General features: G+C 42.3%; 1 protein-coding gene across 9 annotated transcripts in view; it reads left to right on the top strand.

Moving 5' to 3' along the window:
• Window positions 1-7,458, top strand: part of FBXW7 (F-box and WD repeat domain containing 7) — a 230,164-nt gene extending 222,706 nt beyond the window's left edge. For all 9 annotated transcript variants that reach the window (XM_044930530.2, XM_044930529.2, XM_025268177.3 and 6 more), the window contains 4 exons: window positions 243-424; window positions 2,406-2,631; window positions 4,295-4,505; window positions 5,549-7,458. In XM_044930530.2, the coding sequence (XP_044786465.1) occupies window positions 243-424; window positions 2,406-2,631; window positions 4,295-4,505; window positions 5,549-5,817 (888 nt within the window). In that variant the 3' untranslated portion in view covers window positions 5,818-7,458. The remainder of the gene's footprint in view (window positions 1-242; window positions 425-2,405; window positions 2,632-4,294; window positions 4,506-5,548) is intronic.
• The last annotated feature ends 16,316 nt before the right edge of the window (window positions 7,459-23,774 follow it).

Genomic DNA, 23,774 nt, shown 5'->3' with positions numbered 1-23,774 from the left:
GGCTTGCTTTCTACATCCGTGCTCCTCAATTATGTGCGCGTGTAAAACGCAGTGCTGCCGAGTAAAGAAAGCAAACAAAATCGTGATGGGATCATGTTATTCTGGTGCGAAAATTATTTTCTGATGTGCTAGACATTCCAGTTGAGTAAATAACTTTAATCCAGATTTTAATGAGCTACTAAAATGTCATTTACATTGTTTTTCTTTCTACCTCAAAGTAATCATCTCAAGTGTTTTTGCAGTGTCTGAGGACATTAGTGGGGCACACAGGTGGAGTATGGTCATCACAGATGAGAGACAATATCATCATTAGTGGATCCACAGATCGGACTCTCAAAGTGTGGAATGCAGAGACGGGAGAATGTATACACACCTTGTATGGTCATACTTCCACTGTGCGTTGTATGCATCTCCATGAAAAAAGGTAGGGAAGTCCTGTAGAGCTTGGGAGTTCTTCCTCTGTCACTTGTCAACTTGGGGCCTGTTGTGCGGAGTTCGGTTGTACAATACTTACTGTGTCTAGTAGAGGGTGAGTGCTAATGTGCTTTTAAATTAGACTTTAATTATTCAGCTTCAGATGCTTCTCTGCTAGGAAAGCAGTGGGGTATTGCCTTAAAATCGGGCAGTTGTCATTAAGTCTCCTTCCTCATTTAATGGTGGTGTTGGCTTCCACTTTGAAACGCCTTGTTCTGTGATCTTGACTGATACCTTAGACTTTATTGTTCTAAATCTTTGATGACTCATCATGTTAAAAAAAATATTTGGGGTGGGAGGATATATTTTTGTTGGGAGGAAAAATTCAGTTATTCGGGCTTCAAGCCTCTGAGTCTCTCTAGTTACCCACCCACCACCCTTCCCCCTCTCCACTGTCTCCCCTGTGTCCAGGCAAAAGCTGAATGAGGCTGTGGGTTTTAACTCATTGTCATTACCTGGCACCTGAACTGGTGACTGAGCTTTCATATTTGGTCACCTTGCACACAGCTGGCAGAGAACCTCCTCTGATTGTGGTAGGACCACAAGCCTTTGGGAGCCTTTGCTCACTGAATTAAGGAAGAAATCCAGTTTTCAGAATAGTTTCAGCCAATGCTAGCCTTTTTCTTCTTAGCATGTTTGCTGTTGCTTTTAATTCCTGCTACAGAGCCTTCCTATTAAAAGTCCTTTTTGTTTTGCATTGGCGTGTCTTCATGGTACTCCTGTTAAACAGATGTAATTTCTACCTATTTTGTCAGAAAAAGTCTCTCTGAAGGGTCCTTACAGTGAATCCACTCCAGTTTGTACTGTTCATTCTGTCCATGGCATTCTTCATTAAGAACCATTACATTAGGCATATTTCACTCTAGATTTGTAATACGTGAAGAAAAGTACCCTTTTCACTTGTGATTTGAATCTACTTTGAGCAGTGCTCTACTACTAAAACTGGAGGAGTTAGTGTCAAGAGACCTTGCATTTCAGTTTTCAGTATGTGCTGACTTAAATGTCTCAATGCTTCCATTTTCTACTCTTCCAAACATGGAAAGTGGTCTTTCTTTATCTCTTAGGAATAACATTAAAGACACCTGAGTTTTCAGCTCTCCTTTGTAATCCAAAGGTGATTACAGTGTTTGTATCACTCTTTGTTTTCAGAAGAGTATCACTTTAATAATCTTGGGTCAAAATTTTAAGGGATTTCTGTTGCTTCTACATGTGTATCTTCTAAAATCTCTATATCTTAACGCCCTCATAGCCTATTGAATATTTTAAAATATAAGCATAAGCAACCTTTGTTTGAGGACCTATTTGAAACTGGTTAATTTAACCAGAGTATATGGTATAAAGCTCATATCTTTAGCAGTTTAAATTCCAAATTCTGGCTTGTTTTGTTGAGACACTTCTATTGAATTTTTTCCATAGTCAAAAAGGGAATGTATGTTCATATTAGAATTTGGGGAAATGGCAGAAAGAAGAAAAAATTTTAAATTTTCAAAATATTAATGTTACTACCTATTAACATTTTATACATACTGCCCACACTGGCATCTTCTAAAATCAAGATCTTGTTGTATGTATTTAGAGTTTGTCATGTGTTATACTAATTTTTTATCTTCATCTTCCTCTGCTTCATCTTCATTGTATCTAGCTATAATACAGTAGTTTTCAAACCGCAGGAAGCCAAGGTGCTCCTGGGTCCCTCATAGGTGGGGGAACCAAACAGGCAGAATTCAAGGCTTTCCAACTTCCCGTCCCAAGCAAAGTAACTCAACTTGCATGTGTTTATATATCGAGGTTTGACATAGCATGTATTTATTTTGAAAACAGCTGGTTTCTGTTTAAGAAAAAGAAAAGAAGTTTTAATGACCACTGACTTTGTATATATTGTTTTCCCATGATTTTAAGTTCTCATACATTTTTTCCTGTTACACCCACAGAGTTGTTAGCGGTTCTCGAGATGCCACCCTTAGGGTTTGGGACATTGAGACAGGCCAGTGTTTACATGTGCTGATGGGTCACGTAGCAGCAGTCCGCTGTGTTCAGTATGATGGCAGGAGGGTTGTGAGCGGAGCATATGACTTCATGGTGAAGGTGTGGGACCCAGAGACAGAGACCTGTCTGCATACGCTGCAGGGCCACACCAACAGGGTCTACTCACTACAGGTAAGAGACCACGCTCTCGCCCTTGCGGTGCTCTCGTAACGAGTTACAATACTGTCTTATTCCGTAATCACTGTCAAACTGCTGATCCAGTACAGTCCAGAAACAGATTAATTATTCTGCTGTTTACATTTACTTTAAAATTGGCACAAAGAAAGCATACATTTTGAAATTATTTAAATGATGTTTCCATTTTTCTGTGATTCATCTTCCTCTAAAATACAAATATTGGTCTTGGAACCTGAGATTTTGGGGCTCTGAATTTTCCTGTGTTAGTTAATGGGGAGATAGTCTCATAGGAAAATAACCTGGATTTTAATAAACTCCTTAGCACAGGATTAATTTGGCCAGAAGCTGCCCCTTTGCCTTGATAGCTGGAAGTTGATGGACCATGTAATTGTGATTCTGTCCCAATTCAAAGTGGGAGTGGAGCTTTCGGCACAAAGCTGTTACAGGGCTGCTGGGTTGTGGTCATGAAGGAGGAAATTTGTCTTAAACATTTTTGGTTTGTTTTTGTTTGAACCTGATATCCTAGAGTAGATTGCCACATTTTGACATAAGTAACTAGATTATTAGCAGGTTTAAAAAATAGGTCTTGCTTTGTTTCCTGAAAAGACAGCATTTTCCATTAAAAAATACAGTTGACTCTTGAACAGTGTAGGAGTCAGAGGCACTACCCACCACCTCCACTCCAGTCAAAAACCCTCACATAACTTTACAGTTGGCCCTGATGTCTGCAGGCCCACATCCAAGAGTTCAGCCAACCTGGGACTGTGTAGAAACATAGTAGATACTGAGCAAAAGAAATTTGTAAGTGTAGTGGACCCTCCCAGTTCAAACCCATGTTGTGCAAGGGTCAGCTGTACTTCCTATTATTAATACTTACATAGCTTGTTTACCAATTACTGCCCAAAAGATGTCTGTTAACTTAGAAAAGGTTATTAATTTGGAGGAGAGGGAATTGGCTGCAGTTGTCTGTATGTTTTGTGATGTGTAGCCTCGTTTAAATAAACCCTTAGATTGAGAAAATAGGTAGGAACTTTATTATCAATCTGGGAATTGGTAGATTTTGTTGACTTCTGGTCCAGCTGGGAAGCTGGAGAAGAATACTATAGATAGTTTGGTTATCAAAATGCCACCACTTCTAATTCTAATCATCTGTTGGCACAGTTCCTACCTAGCATTAAGTTCCTGTAAATGAAATTTTTATTTTACATACAGTTTAATGGAACTTGCTTTGAAGTCTAGTTCTTTTCGTGCCCTGGATGTTGATGAGCACACCCCGTATCATAAACCACATCAGTAGTGTTACCTTCCTCTTGGGAAGTGAAACTCAAATGGTGGTCCATATTGAATCATTCATAATATGTAGCTGCTCAGTGTGGCCAGGTGGTCTGACAATAATATGTTCATTGTGCTTCTTTAAAAATTGTTTCTTGCATCTAGTTTGAAGCCACTGGTCATAAAAAATTCACATTTCTGATAGAAGCTTCTGAGAACATGCACTGGAGAGTTGTTGGTTGCATACAGTTTATCCTGGTACCTCATTTTGTTCCTGGCATTATCTGTTTCTCATGCTTTGCTCCCCTCCCTTTTTAGGATTAAGGTCAATAGATAATATCAAGAATATCTACACTTCTAGTCTAATAAACTGTGTCTGTTGTAGTTTGATGGCATCCATGTGGTCAGTGGATCCCTTGATACATCAATCCGTGTTTGGGATGTGGAGACAGGGAACTGCATTCACACGTTAACAGGACACCAGTCGTTAACAAGTGGAATGGAACTCAAAGACAACATTCTTGTCTCTGGGAATGCAGATTCTACAGTTAAAATCTGGGATATCAAAACAGGACAGTGTTTACAAACATTGCAAGGTAAGTACTGGCTCCCCACCTTTAGCTGCATCCCTTAGAAATGCGATGGTTGGTCAAAAGAGAAGTGCGGAACTTCTGTGTCACAGAATGATTAACCTCATACAAAATGAAAACTGATTTTGGATAAGTTTTTGAGCATTTCCATTCTGAACTGACAGAACTAGGCTGCCCTAAGAAAGTGTTTTAAACTGTGTTTTTAATATAAAAGTGTTTAATCACTTCCTACAGGTATGGTTAACTCGACCTAACCTGAAAGAACAATGTGAAGAGAGATCTTAGCTGTATCACAGAAGCAGCATGCTTGTTTGTTGAGTATTTGTTGAGTGATCATTTATTTTGAATTTGTAGTCCAATTTTAAATTAAAGAGCTGCCTTACTGGGGGTGGGGGGTGGGGGAGCCTCTCTAATCTGATAGGAAATTGCTTTGGCCTTGACTTGACCCTTACCATCTGCTTAAGTAGGATGGGAGGGAATCACAGCGCCCACTCAACTAGAGGAGGACACGTCTGAAAGCCACTAGCACTCAATGAGGCACGACGCTGTTAACTTCTTCTCTCATGACTAACGGCTTTTTGTTGGTCAGAGCCCTTAGAAAGTGGTAGTTTTCAGTGAGGCCATTTGGTAGGTGGTACTGCAGCATTTTTCTCATTGACAATTTTTGTCTCTTTCTCAGAGTCTTGGAATAGGGTCCATTCAGCCTTTGCCCTTGATTGGTCAGTTCAGAGTGGTAGGGTAGTATAGTAGATGGTCCACAAGCAGAATATGGGCTTCCTCAACACCCAGAACACATGATGTGTGCCTGGCAGTGAACCCCTCTTCCTGAAAGACAGAACCCTCCAAGACTAACATTTCAGTTACAAATAGCTACCAGATTTTCCTACATCCTTGCTGATTCTAAAATACTCAGAACGCAGTTTCTAAATGTGCAGTGTTTAAAATATTTCATTTATTGTGTGTTCCATTGTAGATTCCACAAATTACAATCTAACTGACCTGAAACCATGATTTCTAACCAGTAATGAAATTCCTTTGGTTTTGCCTAGGTCCCAACAAGCATCAGAGTGCTGTGACCTGTTTACAGTTCAACAAGAACTTTGTAATTACCAGCTCAGATGATGGAACTGTAAAACTATGGGACTTGAAAACGGGTGAATTTATTCGCAACCTAGTCACATTGGAGAGTGGGGGGAGCGGGGGAGTTGTGTGGCGGATCAGAGCCTCGAACACAAAGCTGGTGTGTGCTGTCGGGAGTCGCAACGGGACGGAGGAAACCAAGCTGCTGGTGCTGGATTTTGATGTGGACATGAAGTGAGGAGCAGGAAAGGGGCATTGTCCCCACGCGTAGGCGACAGACTCCCTGCCCTTCCCCCTGCAAAAGAAAAAAAAAGAAAAAAGAAAAAGAAAAAATATCCCTTGTTCTCAGTGGTGCAGGATGTTGGCTTGGGGCAACAGAGCGAAAAGACCTACAGACGCAGAAGGAAAAGAGGAGGCCATGACAGACCGCAGCTGACAGGAGAGGCGCCTGCCGGCTCTTCCCGGAAGAGGCTTCACGTTGGACTGAGGGCAGCTTTGCAACACGAGACTTTCGAAATCAAACCAGGTGCAATTATTTCTTTATTTTCTTCTCCAGTGGTCGCTGGGCAGCGTTACTGCTGAGACGTCGTTACAGATTCCGCTGGCCTGTTCTTTTACCACTGAGACCTAGAAAGAAGCTGCAATAACACCCACACAGTACCGGTGGACTGTCTCACCAGAGAGCATCTGAAACAAAAAAAGTTATTTTTCTGGAGTGGAAAAGCTAAAAAGGAAAAAAATTACTGTGAATTGTTTTTGTACAGTTATCATGAAAAGCTTTTTTTTTTTTTTTTTGCCAAACCATTGCCAATGTCAATCAATCACAGTATTAGCCTCTGTTAATCTATTCCTGTCGCTTCCACATACACTCTTTAATGCCTATGTTGCTCAAAGGTGGCAAGTTGTCCTGGGTTCTGTGAGTCCCGAGATGGATCTAATTCTTGATGCTGGTGCTAGAAGTAGGTCTTCAAATATGGGATCGTGTCCCACCCCTGTACTGTACTCCCAGTGGCCAAACTTATTTATGCTGCTAAATGAAAGAAAGAAAAAAAAGCAAATTATTTTTTTTTATTTTTTTTCTGCTGTGACGTTTTAGTCCCAGACTGAATTCCAAATTTGCTCTAGTTTGGTTACGGAAAAAAAAAAAAAAAAAAAGACTTTTTGCCACTGAAACTTGAACCATCTGTGCCTCTAAGAGGCTGAGAATGGGAGAGTTTCAGAAAATAAAGAGTGAAGTTTGCCTGCAAGTAAAGAATTGAGAGTGTGTGCAAAGCTTATTTTCTTTTATCTGGGCAAAAATTAAAACACATTCCTTGGAACAGAGCTGTTGCCGCCTGTTCTGCGGAGAAACTTTTCTTTTTGAGGGCTGTGGTGAATGGATGAACGTGCATAGTAAAACTGACAAAATATTTTAAAAATATATAAAACACAAAATTAAAATAAAGTTGCTGGTCAGTCTTAGTGTTTTACAGTATTTGGGAAAACAACTGTTACAGTTTGATTGCTCTGAGTAACTGACAAAGCAGAAACCATCCAGTTTTTGTAGTAAAGGCATCACGTGCAAACAAGCGAAATGAATGGATAAGTCAAATGGTTTGCCTCATTTTCCAGGAGCCACAACTCAAGCTGAACTGTGAAAGTGGTTTAACACTGTATCCTAGTGATCTTTTTTTTTTTTCCTCCTCCTGTTTATTTTTTGTTTGTTTTATTTATAGTCTGATTTAAAACAATCAGATTCAAGTGGGTTAATTTTAGTTATGTAACAACCTGACATGATGGAGGAAAACAACCTTTAAAGGGATTGTGTCTATGGTTTGATTCACTTAGAAATTTTATTTTCTTATAACTTAAGTGCAATAAAATGTGTTTTTTCATGTTAGTATGCCTGTTTCTTCTACTGAGGTAATAGCACTTCATTATCAATAGTTAGGGTTTGTCTCTAATAGATGAAAGAGCAGAGCCCTGATTTCTTTAATCCCCTGTGTTGTGTTTTCTGCAGCCAGAGTGGGAACGGCCCACAAGGTGCAAATTGTCTCTCTCGCAGACAGATTGCCCGGAAAGACGCGCCCACGCTCACCTCTAGTGCGCTGGGCCGAGCACGCGTGAAGCCGGGCCCCTCACAGAGCCCCCAGACGCCTGCGTGCTGGTTACAACTAGAAGTCCTATGGAAAGTTCATTGTTAAAGTTCAGCCGCATGTCGACTGCTTAGCAGGAACTTTGCACATACATCTCTCGGAAGCTCCCACAGCCCTGAGAAGTAGGCAGCTCTCTCCCCACTCCACAGATGAGGGCACAGCTGTGGCTCACACGGGGCAGGGGTGTTTCAGGAGCCAGGTACTGGGCCGAGCACCAGGACTCACACCCATGCCCTTTAAGGAAAAACAAACCTAGAGTTTAAGACAGACTGAAGCGAGGTTTTAGGGATGAGGGTGCATTTTTGTGGTACTTTCAGGCTCTTTTGTGACTTTTATTTAATAAGCCTAGCATTTTTTACAGTAAGTGAAGAAAAATGAAGTTCAGTCACTGCAATTACGTAGCCTCTCCGATGGCAGGTTTCTGCCGTGGGTGTCTCTCCAGGAATCCCATCTAGCCAGGCCTCAGATGAACATGGGGAAGGTGACAGATGCAGAGGCTACTTAGAGAATACATTTCTCACAGTCGCAAACTATGTGTTCTTTACTCCTAGGGCAGCAGTTCTTGGGCCTCACTTGCCCAAAGCTGCTGAATCAGAACATCTGGGAATGAAGGGGACCCAAGCATCTGCATGTAAACTAGCTCACGAGGTAGGTTGTGGACACAACTTTGAGAACCGCTGCTCTAGTTATTTGGTGTGTTAGTCCCCAGCACATCACAGGCCCAGGAGCAGCAGAGAGAAGTGACAGGATAAGGGAAAAGACAGGAAAACCACATGGTTAAAACCCAAGGCAAAAATCATGTTAGGCTGTGAAGTGCAGGTGAGCGGCCCAGCCTGCTGCAGGGCGAGCGTGGCCTAGCCCAGCACCACAGCCGCGGTTCACACAGACAGCTCCGCGATCAAGAAGAGGCTGTGACTGCTGGGTAGTCCTGAAACTGCTTGATTTTTCATAATGTAAATGTGGCTTGACTCTAATACACTTGAAGCACAGCATCATCTATAAAAATGAATGTGCATTATAGACAGACTGAGTTCACAAATAGGTCTCAATCCAAAGCCCAGGTCTGTCTAAATACAGGACCTTCATCAGATCACTTGACCTCATGTCTCCTCATCTTCTAGGAGGCAGAGACTCCTACCTCCCAAGGTTATTGTAGGGATTAAATGAAATGTTATAAAGCGTACCAATCGCACTAAGTGGTAGCTACTCTTACAACTTGAAGAAAATAGACCCCGATAACTCTAACTTGCTATATTTGGGAGCAGTTGAATGTATTTGTGACTCCTTCAGGTATGTAATAAAAATAGCATTTCTCTCTATATAGCAATTTACTTTTTTTTTAAAGTGGAGTCACATAAATTTCTCATTGAGTCTTACAGAAACCTTGTAAAAGGCAAATATGGAGCTCTTGTATATACTTAGATGTTCATTAAATGTTATTTATGAATAAATGAATAATCTTCATTACAGTGAATCTGTTGCAGGAAAGGGAAAATCTTAACCTCATCCTAAAGGAATTAAAATAAGAAAGGTCATAAAGGGAGCCCTGCTTGTGGCCTCCTTAATGAAGAAATTCACCACCTTATATAACTGAATTTTCAGTTGTTTATACCAGAAGAGAGGCAGCCCCCAAATTTAGATGTGACAAGTTCCCAAAGATCAAACAATGCCTGAAACTAAAACTAAAATTAGGACACAGAGTAACCCATAAAAGCCCAGAGCAGGTGCTCAGTAAATGTTTGTGGAACTGAGCAAAGAGGGCTTCAGTTCAGTTCAGTTCAGTCGCTCAGTCGTGTCTGACTCTGCGACCCCATGAATCGCACCACGCCAGGCCTCCCTGTCCATCACCAACTCCCGAAGTTCACTGAGACTCAGGTCCATCGAGTTGGTGATGCCATCCAGCCATCTCATCCTCTGTCATCCCCTTCTCCTCCTGCCCCCAATCCCTCCCAGCATCAGAGTCTTTTCCAATGAATCAGCTCTTCGCATGAGGTGGCCAAAGTACTGGAGTTTCAGCTTTAGCATCATTCCTTCCAAAGAACACCCAGGGCTCATCTCCTTTAGAATGGCTTATTATTTTATTATTTTTTTTTGAATTGCTTATAATTTTGACACTTGGAAGCTCCCTTATCGCTTTTTAAGAACCATAAGCTATTTCATTAATTTGCAACAGCTAGTACACACCAATTGGTGAAGTAAATATTTCAACCTACCTACTTGTTTAATTTCAAAAGGTAATGGACATTTAGTTCATTGTATTAACGTTTAAGCCATTTTCTCTCTGCCTTTTGAGCTAACCTGTTCAGTCTCCTTTCTTTCCTCTCTGAATTGATTGGAGGCTACAATCAAATAACAACAATGAAGACCTCTGTGCCTATCCCTTCCTGGAAGTGAACCGGGATCCGGGAAGGCGTCCCTAGATCCAGGCTGGGCCGTGTTTTCCACACACTTTCACTAATGCAATCCCTGCACTCTGTGAAATGAAGATACTAAGGTGGACGGAGAAGCTGGCTGGCAGCGCCCGCCCGGCGTCATCCCGGCTCCTGTAACTCCTAACAACCCGTATTAATAGAAACCAGAAACAAGTTACTGGCCGAGCTCGAGGAGATTAGATTCACATCACAATGACTGATGCCTTCCCTCAGACACAGCTTCATTCACTTTCCTTCTGTTAGTCATGCCCACCCCCAGTATAACTAGTCCACATTGTAACCTCTACTCCATCAGCTTCATTGGCAACAGAGGATTCAACCTGTCCCTTGCAGCAATTTTCAGAGAACCTACTGGTTTATAAAGCCATCTGGAAATCTACCGATAGTGAAAGTGGGTTAGTGTTGCTGGCGATTGAATGTGAATAAATGCTTCTGACGCAAGTTGTGTTCATGTCACCTGCCTCACTGTGTTTTGGAGATAGAGAGGTGTGTGTGTGTAGACAACATACAAGAATATACTGGAGGGACTTCCCTGGCAGTCTAGAGAGGTGTGTGTGTGTGTGTGTGTGTGTGTGTGTGTGTGTGTAGACAACATACAAGAATATACTGGAGGGATTTCCCTGGCAGTCTAGTGGTTAAGATTCCATGATCCCACTGCAGACGGCCCAGGGCCCAGATTTGATCCCTGGTCAGGGAACTAGGATCACATGCACCATGGCAAAAAAAAAAAGATTATATTGGAACCTGGGAAGAGGCCCTTATTCTCAGTGATGCATACTTATATTTCTGTTAAGCCTTTCTCTTGTTCATCCATGGGAAAAAAAAAAGAATGGGCCATATGAAGGGAAGATGTTAGTGGCCAAGAGAAGATGTGCTAAGACTTCTGTGATGGCTCAGTGACCTCCGCGTGAAGGGAGCGTGTCCACACAGTGTTCCTGGAGTCCTGCATTAAATAGCATATGGTAATTTGAAAAGGTGGTGCACAGTTTTACATTTTGGCATTGTCTACTGCCCAGGAGATGGATTTTTAAGTTAGATCTAAAGGGCCTGCACCCAGCTCCGCTTTTGGGGGCACGCCAGCCGTCGATCTGAGTTGCCATCAAGCATACTGTGGCACTGTTGACTGGCCCACGCACACCACTGTCCATTCATTAATCCTGGTGATGCCCCGCCAAGGGAGGTTCTGGCCACTTTCACTCCTCTGCTGCCTTCTCTTTCTAGGTGGAGGAGACCAGAAATATCAAAAACTAATTTCAAAGATTCTTCAAAATAAGTAAAAGTACCAAAAGCTGAAACGAGTCAGAGTGTACCTTTCTCCAAAGTGTAAGTATAAATAAATTCTAGACCCAGTTCCTGGGAAGACTCATTGCTGAGACCAAAGCCTGGCAACTTCCCAGTTTGCAATTGGGTGTAAAAATAGCAGCGTTTCTATTTCGGATGATCTGATTCTCCCCAGGATTCTTAAGGACAAGGAACCACTGAGCGGACATTTTGATGTTTTATTCTTTGCTTTGGAAAATCTATCATGGTCAAACCTATGAAGGCTGTTTGTCTTTGGGTTTTGTTTTGCTTCAGCAGTCATGCTCTGCAAAAGGAAAATTATGTTGAAATCGCTCTTGCAAATCAAATGTTCAAACAGCACAGAAATATATTGCCAATTTACCACTTTTCTAGGAGATTCATAGATTATAAAAGAGACATCAAACCACTACTCACCATAAGAGGAAGGTTACTTGCAAGACTTTTTAAACTTGTATTGATGAAGCCCATTAAGACTTCACCAAACCCTATGCCTTACTAAATGTAGGCAGCTAGACAGTCTAATTCCGTGCTACCATGAGCCTTTCAATTTGAGGATTCTCTCCATTCCTGTAAAGTGACTTTGTGTAGTTTAAATCAATCTGGCAAGAATACAATGTGAAACAAATTAAAACCAAACGCACCTCTTTTGAGCATCAAATCTGGGTTTGGGGGACTGAAGCTCATAAACTTAAGGACCTTCTTAAAGAAAAGAAACATCTCACATAATTAGATCCCAAAATGAACATTTAGCATGATAAACATTGTAACAACTCACTGAGGACTTGGTAAAGGGGACCCCTTTTTTGTGAGAACTCTAGGAAGTTACCAGAATCGCTTAATGGAAGTGCTTCTGACTGTAGCCTGGCTTCTGTCCACCCCCACCACCCTGCATCTCCCAGCACCCCCAGCTCTCAGGGATCTGTTCAGGTAGGAGGCCTGAAGCTCAGCCTCATCAGTTTCAGGGAAAATCCTCTTCAGCTCCCCCAACTCTAATCCCCTCATCTGGAAATGGGGTAACATGTCATGGGGATTACAGGAGACATTGCATGTTGAGCATTTGGCACCGTACCTGGTCTGCAGTAAGGATTCATTAAAGGGCTTTAGGTATCACCAGTGATCATGAGAGCTCGCTGCTGTCATGCACTTATTAAAATTCAGCATGGTGACGTGTATTAAAAATAATTTACTATTCTTTTTTTTTTTTTTTCAGGCAAGGCTTTATAGGGACCCCTGCTGCATAAGAGGGAGAACATACCACAGTTTCCCTCACTTGCTCGCTCCCCAAGGAGGGGACGGACAAGCTGGTTCCTCATATGGGGTAAAAGGAGGGGATGTGTCCAGGGATAGCTTAGGTGGTGCTGTGTTCAGGGAGCGTGTGCAGTACCCTGGTTTAGCTCTAGGCTCTGCAGCAGTGGCAGTTGGGTTTTTCGGTATCTCCGTTTCTTTTGTCCAGAATTTGTCCAACTGTGCGGGCATGTTATTTTCAGTCCCGTATAGTTTCTTTGAATTTTGTTGCTTGAGGAGAGCTGTGTCCAAGCATTGCAGCACTGCAGTGGAGGACCCAGGTCCCAGCCTGTCTCATGCCCCCTGAGAGACTCTGCAGCCTTATTCTTAAAGGGTGAGCGGCCTGAGTTCTCTTCTTCTGAGGCCCTTCCTTGTGGACAAGGACTGCAGACCTGAGCTACCCTCAAGGTACAGAAGTCCCTCGCTGACTGGTCCAAGGACCTGTAGGGACCTGGGCCACTTTCTCCTGGAATGGGCTTAATTCCTTGGTCATCGTGAGCCTTACTTCAAACTGTTGGGGCCTAACAGACATGAACTTAACCAAAAGGTTAAACAAACAAGGGCTAAAAGGACAAGAACAACAGTAGAACAACAATCTTCTCAATGGCCCCATGATATCTTATCATTAGCCCTAATTTATAGAGGAGGAAATAGGTACAGATATGTCAAGGAACTTGTTCATGGCCACAAAGTCAAGAAGAAGAAAAAAAACTTGGAGAAACTGGGGTTCAGAGGTAGGCTTGTGGCCACAGAGGCCAAGCTCTTAACCACGTTATTATGTATTGACCCACAACTGCCCTGCAAGTTTGGGAACATGTAATATGTCATAGATCAAACCAGAAAATGATGCAGTCTCAGTCCCAGCCTGTTGACCTGGGAACCGACAAAGCCACAGAAGCAGGCATGAGCCCGGATTTCACCGAGGGAGACCTGAAGAACAGTGCATAGTATATTCCTGCTATGGTTTGGCTATAACCAATACCTTCTTGTTGGAAAATTAGAGTCACTTTTTCCAACTGCAGAGTCGAAAGAGAGTGAGTTGTCTGAAAAGAAAAGACTTTGTATAAGAGAGTCATATAATGAATATAGGAAAAGTGGGTAAAATAGTGTATTATTAAAAAAAATACATTGTTTCCAGATCATTTAGGGGAAAAATATGTTGTTTCTACAAAAGATGGACACTTTAGTTATACAGGAATTTTTTTTATGACTCACCATTGATATGCCCCAGAACAACCAGGCAAATGAGAAGCAAGCTTTTGGACTCTCAGGATTTTTGTTGTTGCTATAGTTCAGCTGCTCAGTTGTGTGTGACTCTTTTGAACCCCACGGACTACAGCATGTCAGGCTTCCCTGTACTTCACTATCTCCCACAGTTTTCTCAAACTCATGTCCCCTGAATCAGTGATGCCATCCAACCATCTCATCCTCTGTCATCCCCTTCTCCTCCTGCCCTCAATCTTTCCCAGCATCAGGGTCTTTTCCAATGAGTCAGCTCTTCACATCAGGTGGCCAAAGTATTGGAGCTTCGGTATCAAGCCTTCCAATGGATATTCAGGGTTGATTTCCTTTAGGATTGACTGGTTTGATCTCATTGCAGTCCAAGGGACCCTCAAGAGCCTTCTTCAGCACCAAGAATTCCTACCTCTTTAAAAATTTTCCACTTCAAAAGCATCAGTTCTGCAGTGCTCAGCTTTCTTTATGGTCCAACTCTCACATCGGTACATGACTACTGGAAAAACCATAGCTTTGACCATATAGACCTTTGTGGGCAAAGTGATGTCTCTGCTTTTTAATATGCTGTCTAGGTTTGTCATAGCTTTTCTTCCAAGGAGCAAGCATCTTTTAATTTCATGGCTACAGTCACTGTCCACAGTGATTTTGGAGCCCAAGAAAATAAAGTCTGTCACTATTTCCATTTTTTTTTTCTCATCTATTTGCCATAAAGTGATGGGACTGGTTGCCATGATCATGGTTTTTTAGATGTTGAGTTTTAAGCCAGCTTTTTCACTCTCCTCTTTCACCTTCATCAAGAGGCTCTTTTGTTCCTCTTTGCCTTATGCCATTAATGTGGTGTGACCTGCATACCTGAGGTTATTGATATTTCTCCCAGCACACTTGATTCCAGCTTGAGCTTCATCCAGGCTGGCATGTCACATGATGTATTTTGCATATAAGTTAAATAAGCAGGGTGACAATATACATCCTTGATGTACTCCTTACCTAATTTGGAACCAGTTCATTGTTCCATGTCCATTTCTAACTGTTGCTTCTTGACCTGCATACAGACTTCTCAGGAGGCAGGTAAGGTGTTCTGGTATTCCTACCTCTTTAAAAATTTTCTGCAGTTGATTCTGATCCACACAGTCAGAGGCTTTAGTGTAGTCAATGAAGTGGAAGTAGATGTTTTTCTGGAACTCTCTTGCTTTTTCTATGATCTAATGGATGTTGGCAATTTGACCTCTGGTACCTCTGCCTTTTCTAAATCCAGTGTATGCATATGGAAGGTCTTGGTTCATGTACTGTGAAGCCTGGCTTCAAGGATTTTGAGCATTACCTTGCTAGCATGTAAAATGAGTGCAATAGTTTGAATATTCTTTGGCATTGCCCTTCTTTGGAATTGGGATGAAAACTGACCTTTTCTAGTCCTGTGGCCACTGCTAAGTTTTCCAAATTTGCTGGCCTATTGAGTGCAGTACTTCCACAGCATCATCTTTTAGGATTTGAAATAGCTCAGCAGGAATTCCATACCTCCACTAGCTTTGTTCGTGGTAATGCTTCCTAAAGCCCACTTGACTTCACACTCCAGGATGTCTGGCTCTAGGTGAGTGATCAACTATGGTGGTTATCTGTGTCATTAAAACCTTTTTTTGTATAGTTCTTCTGTGTATTCTTGCCACCTCTTCTTCATATCTTCTGCTTCCGTTAGATCCATACCATTTATGTCCTTTATTGTGCCCATCTTTGCATGAAATATTACCTTGTAATCTTTAATTTTATTGAAGAGATCTCTGTCTTTCCTATTCTATTGTTTTCCTCTATTTATTTCTTTGGTCACTTAGGAAGGCTTTCTTATCTCTCCTTGCTATTCTTGAAATTCTGCATTCAGATGGGTATGCTTTTCCTTTGCTCCTTTGCCTTTCCCAGCTATTTGTAAGGCAACCACATTGGCTTTTTGCATTTCTTTTTCTTGGGGATGGTTTGGATCACCATCTTCTGCATAATGTTACCAACTTCCACCCACATTTCTTTTGGCACTCTGTCTGTCAGATCTAATCTGATAGCAGCAGTCCCGGGAGGCGTGGCCTGCTGGCATAAGTCCTTTTGGAGAAGGGTGCCATTACCCTTATAAAAGTTTGGCCTCAGGCCAAACTGCAAGGAGGGAACACAGCCCCATCCATCAGCAGAAAATTGGATTAAAGATCTACTGAGCATGGCCTTGCCCACCAGAGCAAGACCCAGTTCTCCCCACAGCCAATTCCAATGGGCAAATTTAATTCAGATGACCATTATATCTACTACTGTGGGCAAGTATCCTTTAGAAGAAATGTAGTAGCCCTCATAATCAACAAAAGTGTCCAAAAGGCAGTACTTGAGTGCAGTCTCAAAAAGGACAGGATGATCTTGGTTCATTTCCAAGGCAAAGCATTCAATGTTGCGGTAATCCAAGTCTATGCCCCAACCACTAATGCTGAAGAAGGTGAAGATGAATGGTTCTATGATGACCTAAAGACCTTTTAGAACTAACACCCCCCAAAGATACCTTTTTCATTATAGGGGACTGGAATGTGAGAGTAGGAAGTCAAGAAACACCTGGAGTAATAGGCAAGTCTGGCCTTGGAGTACAGAATGAAGCAGGGCAAAGGCTAACAGAGTTTTGACAACAGAACTCATTGGCCATAGCAAACACCCTCTTCCAACAACACAAGAGACGACTCTACATATGGACATCACCAGACGGTCAACACCGAAATCAGATTGATCAATATATTCTTTGCAGCTGAAGACGGAGAAGCTCTATATAGCCAGCAAAAACAAGACCAGGAGCTGACTGTGGCTCAGATCATGAACTACCTATTGCCAAATTCAGACTTAAATTGAAGGAAGCAGGGAAAACCACTAGACCATCCAGGTTTGACCTAAATCAAATCCTTTATATAGTTGAAGTGACAATAGATCCCCGGGATTATATCTGATAGACAAGTGCCAGAACTAAGAACTATGGACTGGCTCTCAGGATTGATACAATGTAAATCCTCAACAAATGTTAGCAGTTGTTGTTGTTATCAAGAAAGACAATTGTAGTCAAATTCCATCTTAGCCACTGTGTGACTCTGAAAGATTTTAATCTTTCTGAACCTCTGTCATCTTCTATAGAGAAAAAAGTTGTAAAGGTTACAGGAGATAACTCATAAAGCACCTGGTACAGTCTTGGCTTCATGGCAAATAGAAAGGAAAAAAATTGAAACAGTGGCAGATTTTATATTCTTGGGCTCCAAAATCACTGTGGACAGTGACCATAGTCATGAAATTAAAACAGGCTTGCTCCTTGGGAGAAAAACTATGACAAACCTAGATAGCCTATTAAAAAACAGAGACATTACTTTGCCCACAAAAGTCCATATGGTCAAAGTTATGGTTTTCCCAGTAGTCATGTACAGATTTTAGATTTGGACCATAAAGAAAGCTGAGTGCCAAAGAACTGATGTTTTCAAACTGTGATGCTGAAGAAGACTCTTGAGAGTCCCTTGGACAGCAAGGTGATAAAACCAGTCCATCCTAAAGAAAATCAACCCTGAATATTCACTGGAAGAACTTAGACTGAAGCTGAAGCTCCAGTACTTTGGCCACCTGATGTGAAGAGCTGACTCATTGGAAAAGACCCTGATGCTGGGAAAGATTGAGGGCAGGAGGAGAAGGGGATGACAGAGGATGAGATGTCTGGATGGCATCACCACCTCAGTGGACATGAGTTTGAGCAAATTCTGGGAGACAGTGAGGGACAGGAAAGCTTGGTGTGCTGCAGTCCATGGGGCTACAAAGAGTCGGACACAACTTAGTGACTGAAAACTACAGTCTTGGGTAATTATATACTCAATGAACACCAGTTATCTTTAGATTCATCTCTACCTCTAAGTGTAGATAATGGTGACTGCGTTTCAGAGCATCATTTCAAGCTTAATCTTGAAAGAGCAGACCTCTAAGTCTTCTAGAACACTATGCCCCAACTACCATCCAAAATACACCAGGTACCTAAGAGAGCATCTCCCCTGTTATAAAGTAATCCAGTTTAGGATGACGATTCTCTTTTTCTTTCGAAAGACCTATTTAATAAATAATAGTATAGAAATTACACAAGCGTAATCCTAAAATGGGAGCAGGAGAGGAGAGCCAAGTAAATCAAAGGTTTCACTCAAAAGTTCCTCACCAACATACACACCATTTATAAGAACTATGAAGGGATATGGGCTTCCCAGGTGGCGCTAGTGGTAAAGAACCTGCCTGCCAATGCAGGAGATGTAAGTGACATGGGCTCAATTCCTGGGTTGGGAAGATCCCCTGGAGGAGGGCATGGCAACCCACTCCAGTATTGTTGCCTGGAAAATCCCTTGGACAGAGGAGCCTTGAGGGCTCTAGTCCATGGGGTTCCAAAGAGTTGGACACAACTGTATCAGCTGAGCACAGCACATAAAGGGAGATGACCCAGACTGAGTACCCAGACCGAGGCAGAGGCAGCAGGGGTGAGGCCCAGAAATGAAAATGGAGACTAAGTTACAGTCTGCAGTTCTCCCCCACCTTCTTTCAGAAGGCCAACAGTCTGGCATATACCAGAGGATGCTTTCCCAGAAAAGTGAGCAACAGGGGAAAAGGTCTCCGTGTACCGGCACTGGCAGTAGAGACAAGAGTTCCTCCAATGAAATTTGACTCCCCACCCAATTAAAGGAGAAACTCCTCTTTTAGTGACCCCAACCAGCAGAGAGCCTCCTCAACAATTCTCATTGTCTGTCTCTTAAATATGAGCAGATGGTCAAGAATCACCAAACACTGGAGAACTCCAATTTGAAAAATGATGCCCAAAACCTATGAAATAAACTTGGAATAGTAATTAATACCCTCAGAAAGATAAAATACTGCATCTTATGATACAGGAAGAGGATGTAATATTTTAAAGGCCTCGTGAAAATTAAAATGTGATGGAAATTCAAAAAGAAAAACTTCAATGAAAATAAAATTGAGCAAATCAAATAGAAGTTAAAAGAAAAGATGGAAAAGAGCGAAACATAAAAGACAGAATCAATCTGAGACACCTAACATATAAATATTATTCTTTTTTCAAAAAAGAAAATAGCACAGAATAAATTATTCAAAAATTGATGTAAGAAAGAAATATCAGAATTAAAGGACCAAAAACCCCTAGATTGAAAGGGCCTTTGAATAAATGAATGAAAAAAACTCCATACCATCATTATTATGAAATAATATATACTTTTCATCATTATGAAAGTTTGGAACACCTGGGCCAAACAGAAGGCCCTAGAAATCTGTGAAGGGAGGGATTTCCCTGGCAGTCCAGCGGTTAAGACTTTGGCCTTCCACTGCAGTGGACGTGGGTTCAGTGTTGGTTGGCAAACTAAGATCCTATGTGTGGTACAGCGTGGTCAATAAATAAGTAATTAATTAAACATTTTTTAAAAATCATGGAAAAATCAGAGTTACAAAGAATGAGAATCAGAATTTTGGACTTTTCAAAAGCAACACTGCTTATCTAACTTCTATGCAGAGTACATCATGCAAAATCCTGGACTGGATGAATCACAAGCTGGAATCAAGATTTCTGGGAGAAATAACAACAGCAGCAGATTTACAGATGATACCATTCTCATGGCAGAAAGTGAAGAGGAACTAAAGAACCTTTTGACAAGGGTGAAAGAGAGAAGTTTAAAAGCTGGCTTAAAACTCAACATTCCAAAAACTAAGATCGTGGAATCTGGTTCCTCTACTTTATGGCAAATGAAAGGGGAAAAAGTGGAAGCAGTGACAGTTTTTCTTTTTGGGGGGCTCCAAAATCACTGCAGATGTTGACTGCAGCCATGAAATTAAAACACACTTGCTCCTTGGAAGGAAAGCTATGACAAACCTAGACAGTGTATTAATAAGCAGAGACATCACTTAGCTGACAAAAGTCCATCTAGTCAAAGCTATGGTTTTTTGAGTGGTCATGTATGGATATGAGAGTTGGACCATAAAGAAGACTGAGCACTGAAGAATTGATGCCTTCAAAGTGTGGTGCTCGAGCAGACTCTTGAGAGCCCCTTGAACAGCAAGGAGATCAAACCAGTCAATCCTAAAGGAAATTAACCCTGAATATTCATTGGAAGGCCTGATGCTGAAGCTCCAATACTTTGTCCACCTGATGCAAGGAGCTGACTCATCGGAAAAGATCCTGATGCTGGGAAAGATTGAGGGCTGGAGGAGAAGTGGGCCACAGAGGATGAGATGGTTGGATGGCATCACCGACTCAATGGACATGAATTTGAGCAAAGCCTGGGAGATAAAGACAGAGGAGCCTGGTGTGCTGCAGTCCACGGGGACAAAAGAGTCAGACATGACTTAGCAACCGAACAACAGTAACGAACAGCAATGTCAGACGCTAGAAGACAAAGATCTTTGAAATTCTACAGGCAAATTATTTTCAGTGTACACCCAACCAAAGTATTGACCAAATGAGAGAGAGAAAGAATAAAGACACTTCCAGACAAAGGACTCAACACTACCTCTGACAAATTCTTTCTTAAGAAGCTGTGGACAATATGGTCCAACAGAACAATGAAATAAACCACAAAAGAGGAAAACACAGTACACAGAGAATCAGGATTTCCACACGGGAGAGGGAGTTCAGGATGAAAGATGGACATTTGGGCTCAAGAACTACCAGTTGAAGTGTGAGCAGGGATGGAGTTAGGAGAAATGCCCCAGGAATACAAAAGGAAATGATAGATCATCTCACTATTATGATGGAGTGTTTAGCAAGAAACACTTGTCAGAATTCAGGACAATGAATGATAAATTCAGAAAAAAATTGTAAAGGTTCTTACATTAAAAGCTGTGCAACACATCAAGATGAGGCAATTATTAGTTCAAAATAGTATGTGAAAAAGCTGAAGCCTAGTTAGAACACTGCAGAGCCCTGCAGTAAACCATATTCACACAGCTATAAAAATGTAAATATTGATTGATGACTCTGATAAAATGCATGTGGGGGAGGGGAGGGAAGTGGGATGGAGGGAAAGATTGTTAAATCCTCTGTCATAGTTCGGAGAAGGCAATGGCACCCCACTCTAGCAACTCTTGCCTGGAAAATCCCATGGACAGAGGAGCCTGGTAGGCTGCAGTCCATGAGGTCGGGAAGAGTTGGACACGACTGAGCAACTTCCCTTTCACTTTTCACTTTCATGTATCAGAGAAGGAAATGGCAACCCATTCCAGTGTTCTTGCCTGGAGAATCCCAGGGACGGGGGAGCCTGGTGGGCTGCCGTCTATGGGGTCACACAGAGTTGGACACGACTGAAGCGACTTAGCAGCAGCAGCAGTAGCAATGTGTAAAATGGGGGGGAAACCCCTAAGAAATAAGAAGATAAGCATATGATGAAAAAATAAGAGATGGCCACCAGAAGAATTAGCTAAAAGAGTTACAGATGTTTGCTTTTGTGCTCACAGAGAAAGGAGGTGAGTGCAGCATTTTGATACGCTTTACTTTCTTGCATTATTTTGCTAAAAATATATATTTTTAACAGAATGCTAAAAAAAAAATGTGTAGGGCAGATTTCAGAACCCATCTAAATTTTTACTCATATCAGTCAGCATCCATTGACAAGGGACTGATCAAGCTGGTCACCATGAATTACTAGTTTAATGGCACAAAGAGGGGTGTAAGGGGCTCCTCTGGAGGAGGTTCACAGGGTGAGAACTATGAAGGTACAAATGACCTAGGTTCTCTGTCCCCGTTTTTCATCTGTAAAAGGGGCCCAGTGATAAGGCTGTTGGAGTGAGGGGCCCAACTGTTAGGCTGCTGGAGGACTGAAGACATGATACATGTCATTTGTCCAGCAGAGTCTCTGGCTCAGAGTTGTTTTGAAGATTCTTTTTTTTTTCATGTGGGCCATTTTAAGAGTCTTTATTGAATTTATTACAGTATTGCTTCCGTTGTTTTCTGCTCTGGAGTTTTGGCCATGAGGCATGTGGGATTGTAGTTCCCTGACCAGAGATCAAACCTGCACCCGCTGCATTGGAAGGGGAACTCTTAGCCATGGACCACAGGGCAGTCCAAGGCTCATGAGTTCTTATTAAAGAGGATTTATTTTTATCACCTGACCTCTGTTTCAAGGTGAAAACTAACTTCCATTAAGATCTGGGACTAGTGGGATCCAGCGCTTTTGAATTTTGAGCAGGATGGATGGGTAAACTGAGTTGAGACCCCCTGTATCTTACTTATATCAGGAGGACTGGCCCCTTCTGGAGCCCCAAGTACATAGCCTTCTTTCCCTCCCCAACCTGCTTTTCCATCGTCTCTTTTTAACTTGCATTGGGTTTTACTTCCAAATTCTCCCATTCAGGTATCTGAAGCGTTTTCTCTACTTGGAAATACTCTTAACAAAAATGACTAAACTTTTTGTAATGTGAAGTCCAGAGTATCTCTTTTGGAAACTTTGCCCTTCCCTTAAAATTCTAGATCAAAGTTTCAAAAAGGCCTGAGAGGGACCAGAAAAAAAGCAGAAAGGTTGAGTTGGAAGGATTTGTTGTTCAGTCGCTCTGTTGTGTCTGACTCTGCGACCTCACGGACTGCAGCATGCCAGGCTCCTCTGACCTCTGCTATTTCCCAGGGTTTGCTCAAATTCATGTCTGTTGAGTCTGTAATGCTATCTAATACCATCTCATCCTCTGCCACCCACTTCTCCTTTTGCCTTCAGTCTTCTCCAGTGAGTTGGCTCTTTGCATCAGGTGGCTGAAGTATTGGAGCTTCAGCTTCAGCATCAGTCTTTGCAATGAATATTCAGAAGGACTTCGTGTCTGTATTGAAGTGAAGTGAAGTGAAAGTCGCTCAGTCGTGTCTAACTTTTTGTGACCCCATGACTATATAGTCCATGGAATTCTCCAGGCCAGAATATTGGAGTAGTTAGCTTTTCCCTTCTCCAGGGGATCTTCCCAACCCAGGAATTGAACCAGGGTCTCTGGGGTCTCCTGCATTGCAGGCGGATTCTTTACCAACTGAGCTATGTCCTGCTAAATGGAGAACTGAGGATGAGTGTGATTCCCCCAAGCCCAGAGGCTTTTTCCTCCCTTGGTAGTGTGCAGCGGGAATCAGTCTGGGTGTGTATTGGGCCCAGCACAGCTGTGACGGGTGTGTGGTCACTGGGAGCCACTCCTGGCCTCCCAAGCCTGCCCGGATCAGACAGCAGCAGTGCCCTGAGTTCTTCGTCAGCCCTGGAGGCTCTCTCTAAAGATTCTAGAACTAGTGGAAGTCTCAGAGAAGCACAGGATTGGGGGGGCTGAGACTCGGGGGTATGGGCTGGCTCCTGTCAGCTCACCTCTTCAGGCTAAGTCCTAAGATTCACGTGACAGACTGTGGCCACCTGATCCTTTTGAGCACGTCACAGATGGTCAGAAAGCCTCGCAACTGCATGTCCGCACTTGGTGGCTTGTGGTACCCAGACCCTGAGCTCCAGGCTAGTCACTGGGGTACATTTTATGGTGGCTTTCTGGTTGGTGATCTAGACTCTCACCCCACAAGATTCTGGGAGATTTCAAAGCAACTCAACCATTAGCAAGCTTTTCTTTTCTGAGAGCTGTGACATCAACTGACAACTGAAGCCAGCTGTCAGCTGCAGTGGGTGACTCCTTCCTTTTCTGAAGTCATCAGGGGCTTCATAGGCTGCATCCTCAAATGTTAAGGATATGTGAACAGATAGGGCCTACTATTACTACCCTCAGTGAAGATTTTGGCTTTTTATTTTAAATGAACACTGTAATCAGAGGCCTGGGGT

This window comes from Bubalus bubalis, chromosome 17 (assembly GCF_019923935.1).
Source record: "Bubalus bubalis isolate 160015118507 breed Murrah chromosome 17, NDDB_SH_1, whole genome shotgun sequence".
Taxonomy (NCBI): domain Eukaryota; kingdom Metazoa; phylum Chordata; class Mammalia; order Artiodactyla; family Bovidae; genus Bubalus; species Bubalus bubalis.
Note: the sequence above shows the minus strand (reverse complement) of the source record. Positions and strands in the feature narration are given on the sequence as shown.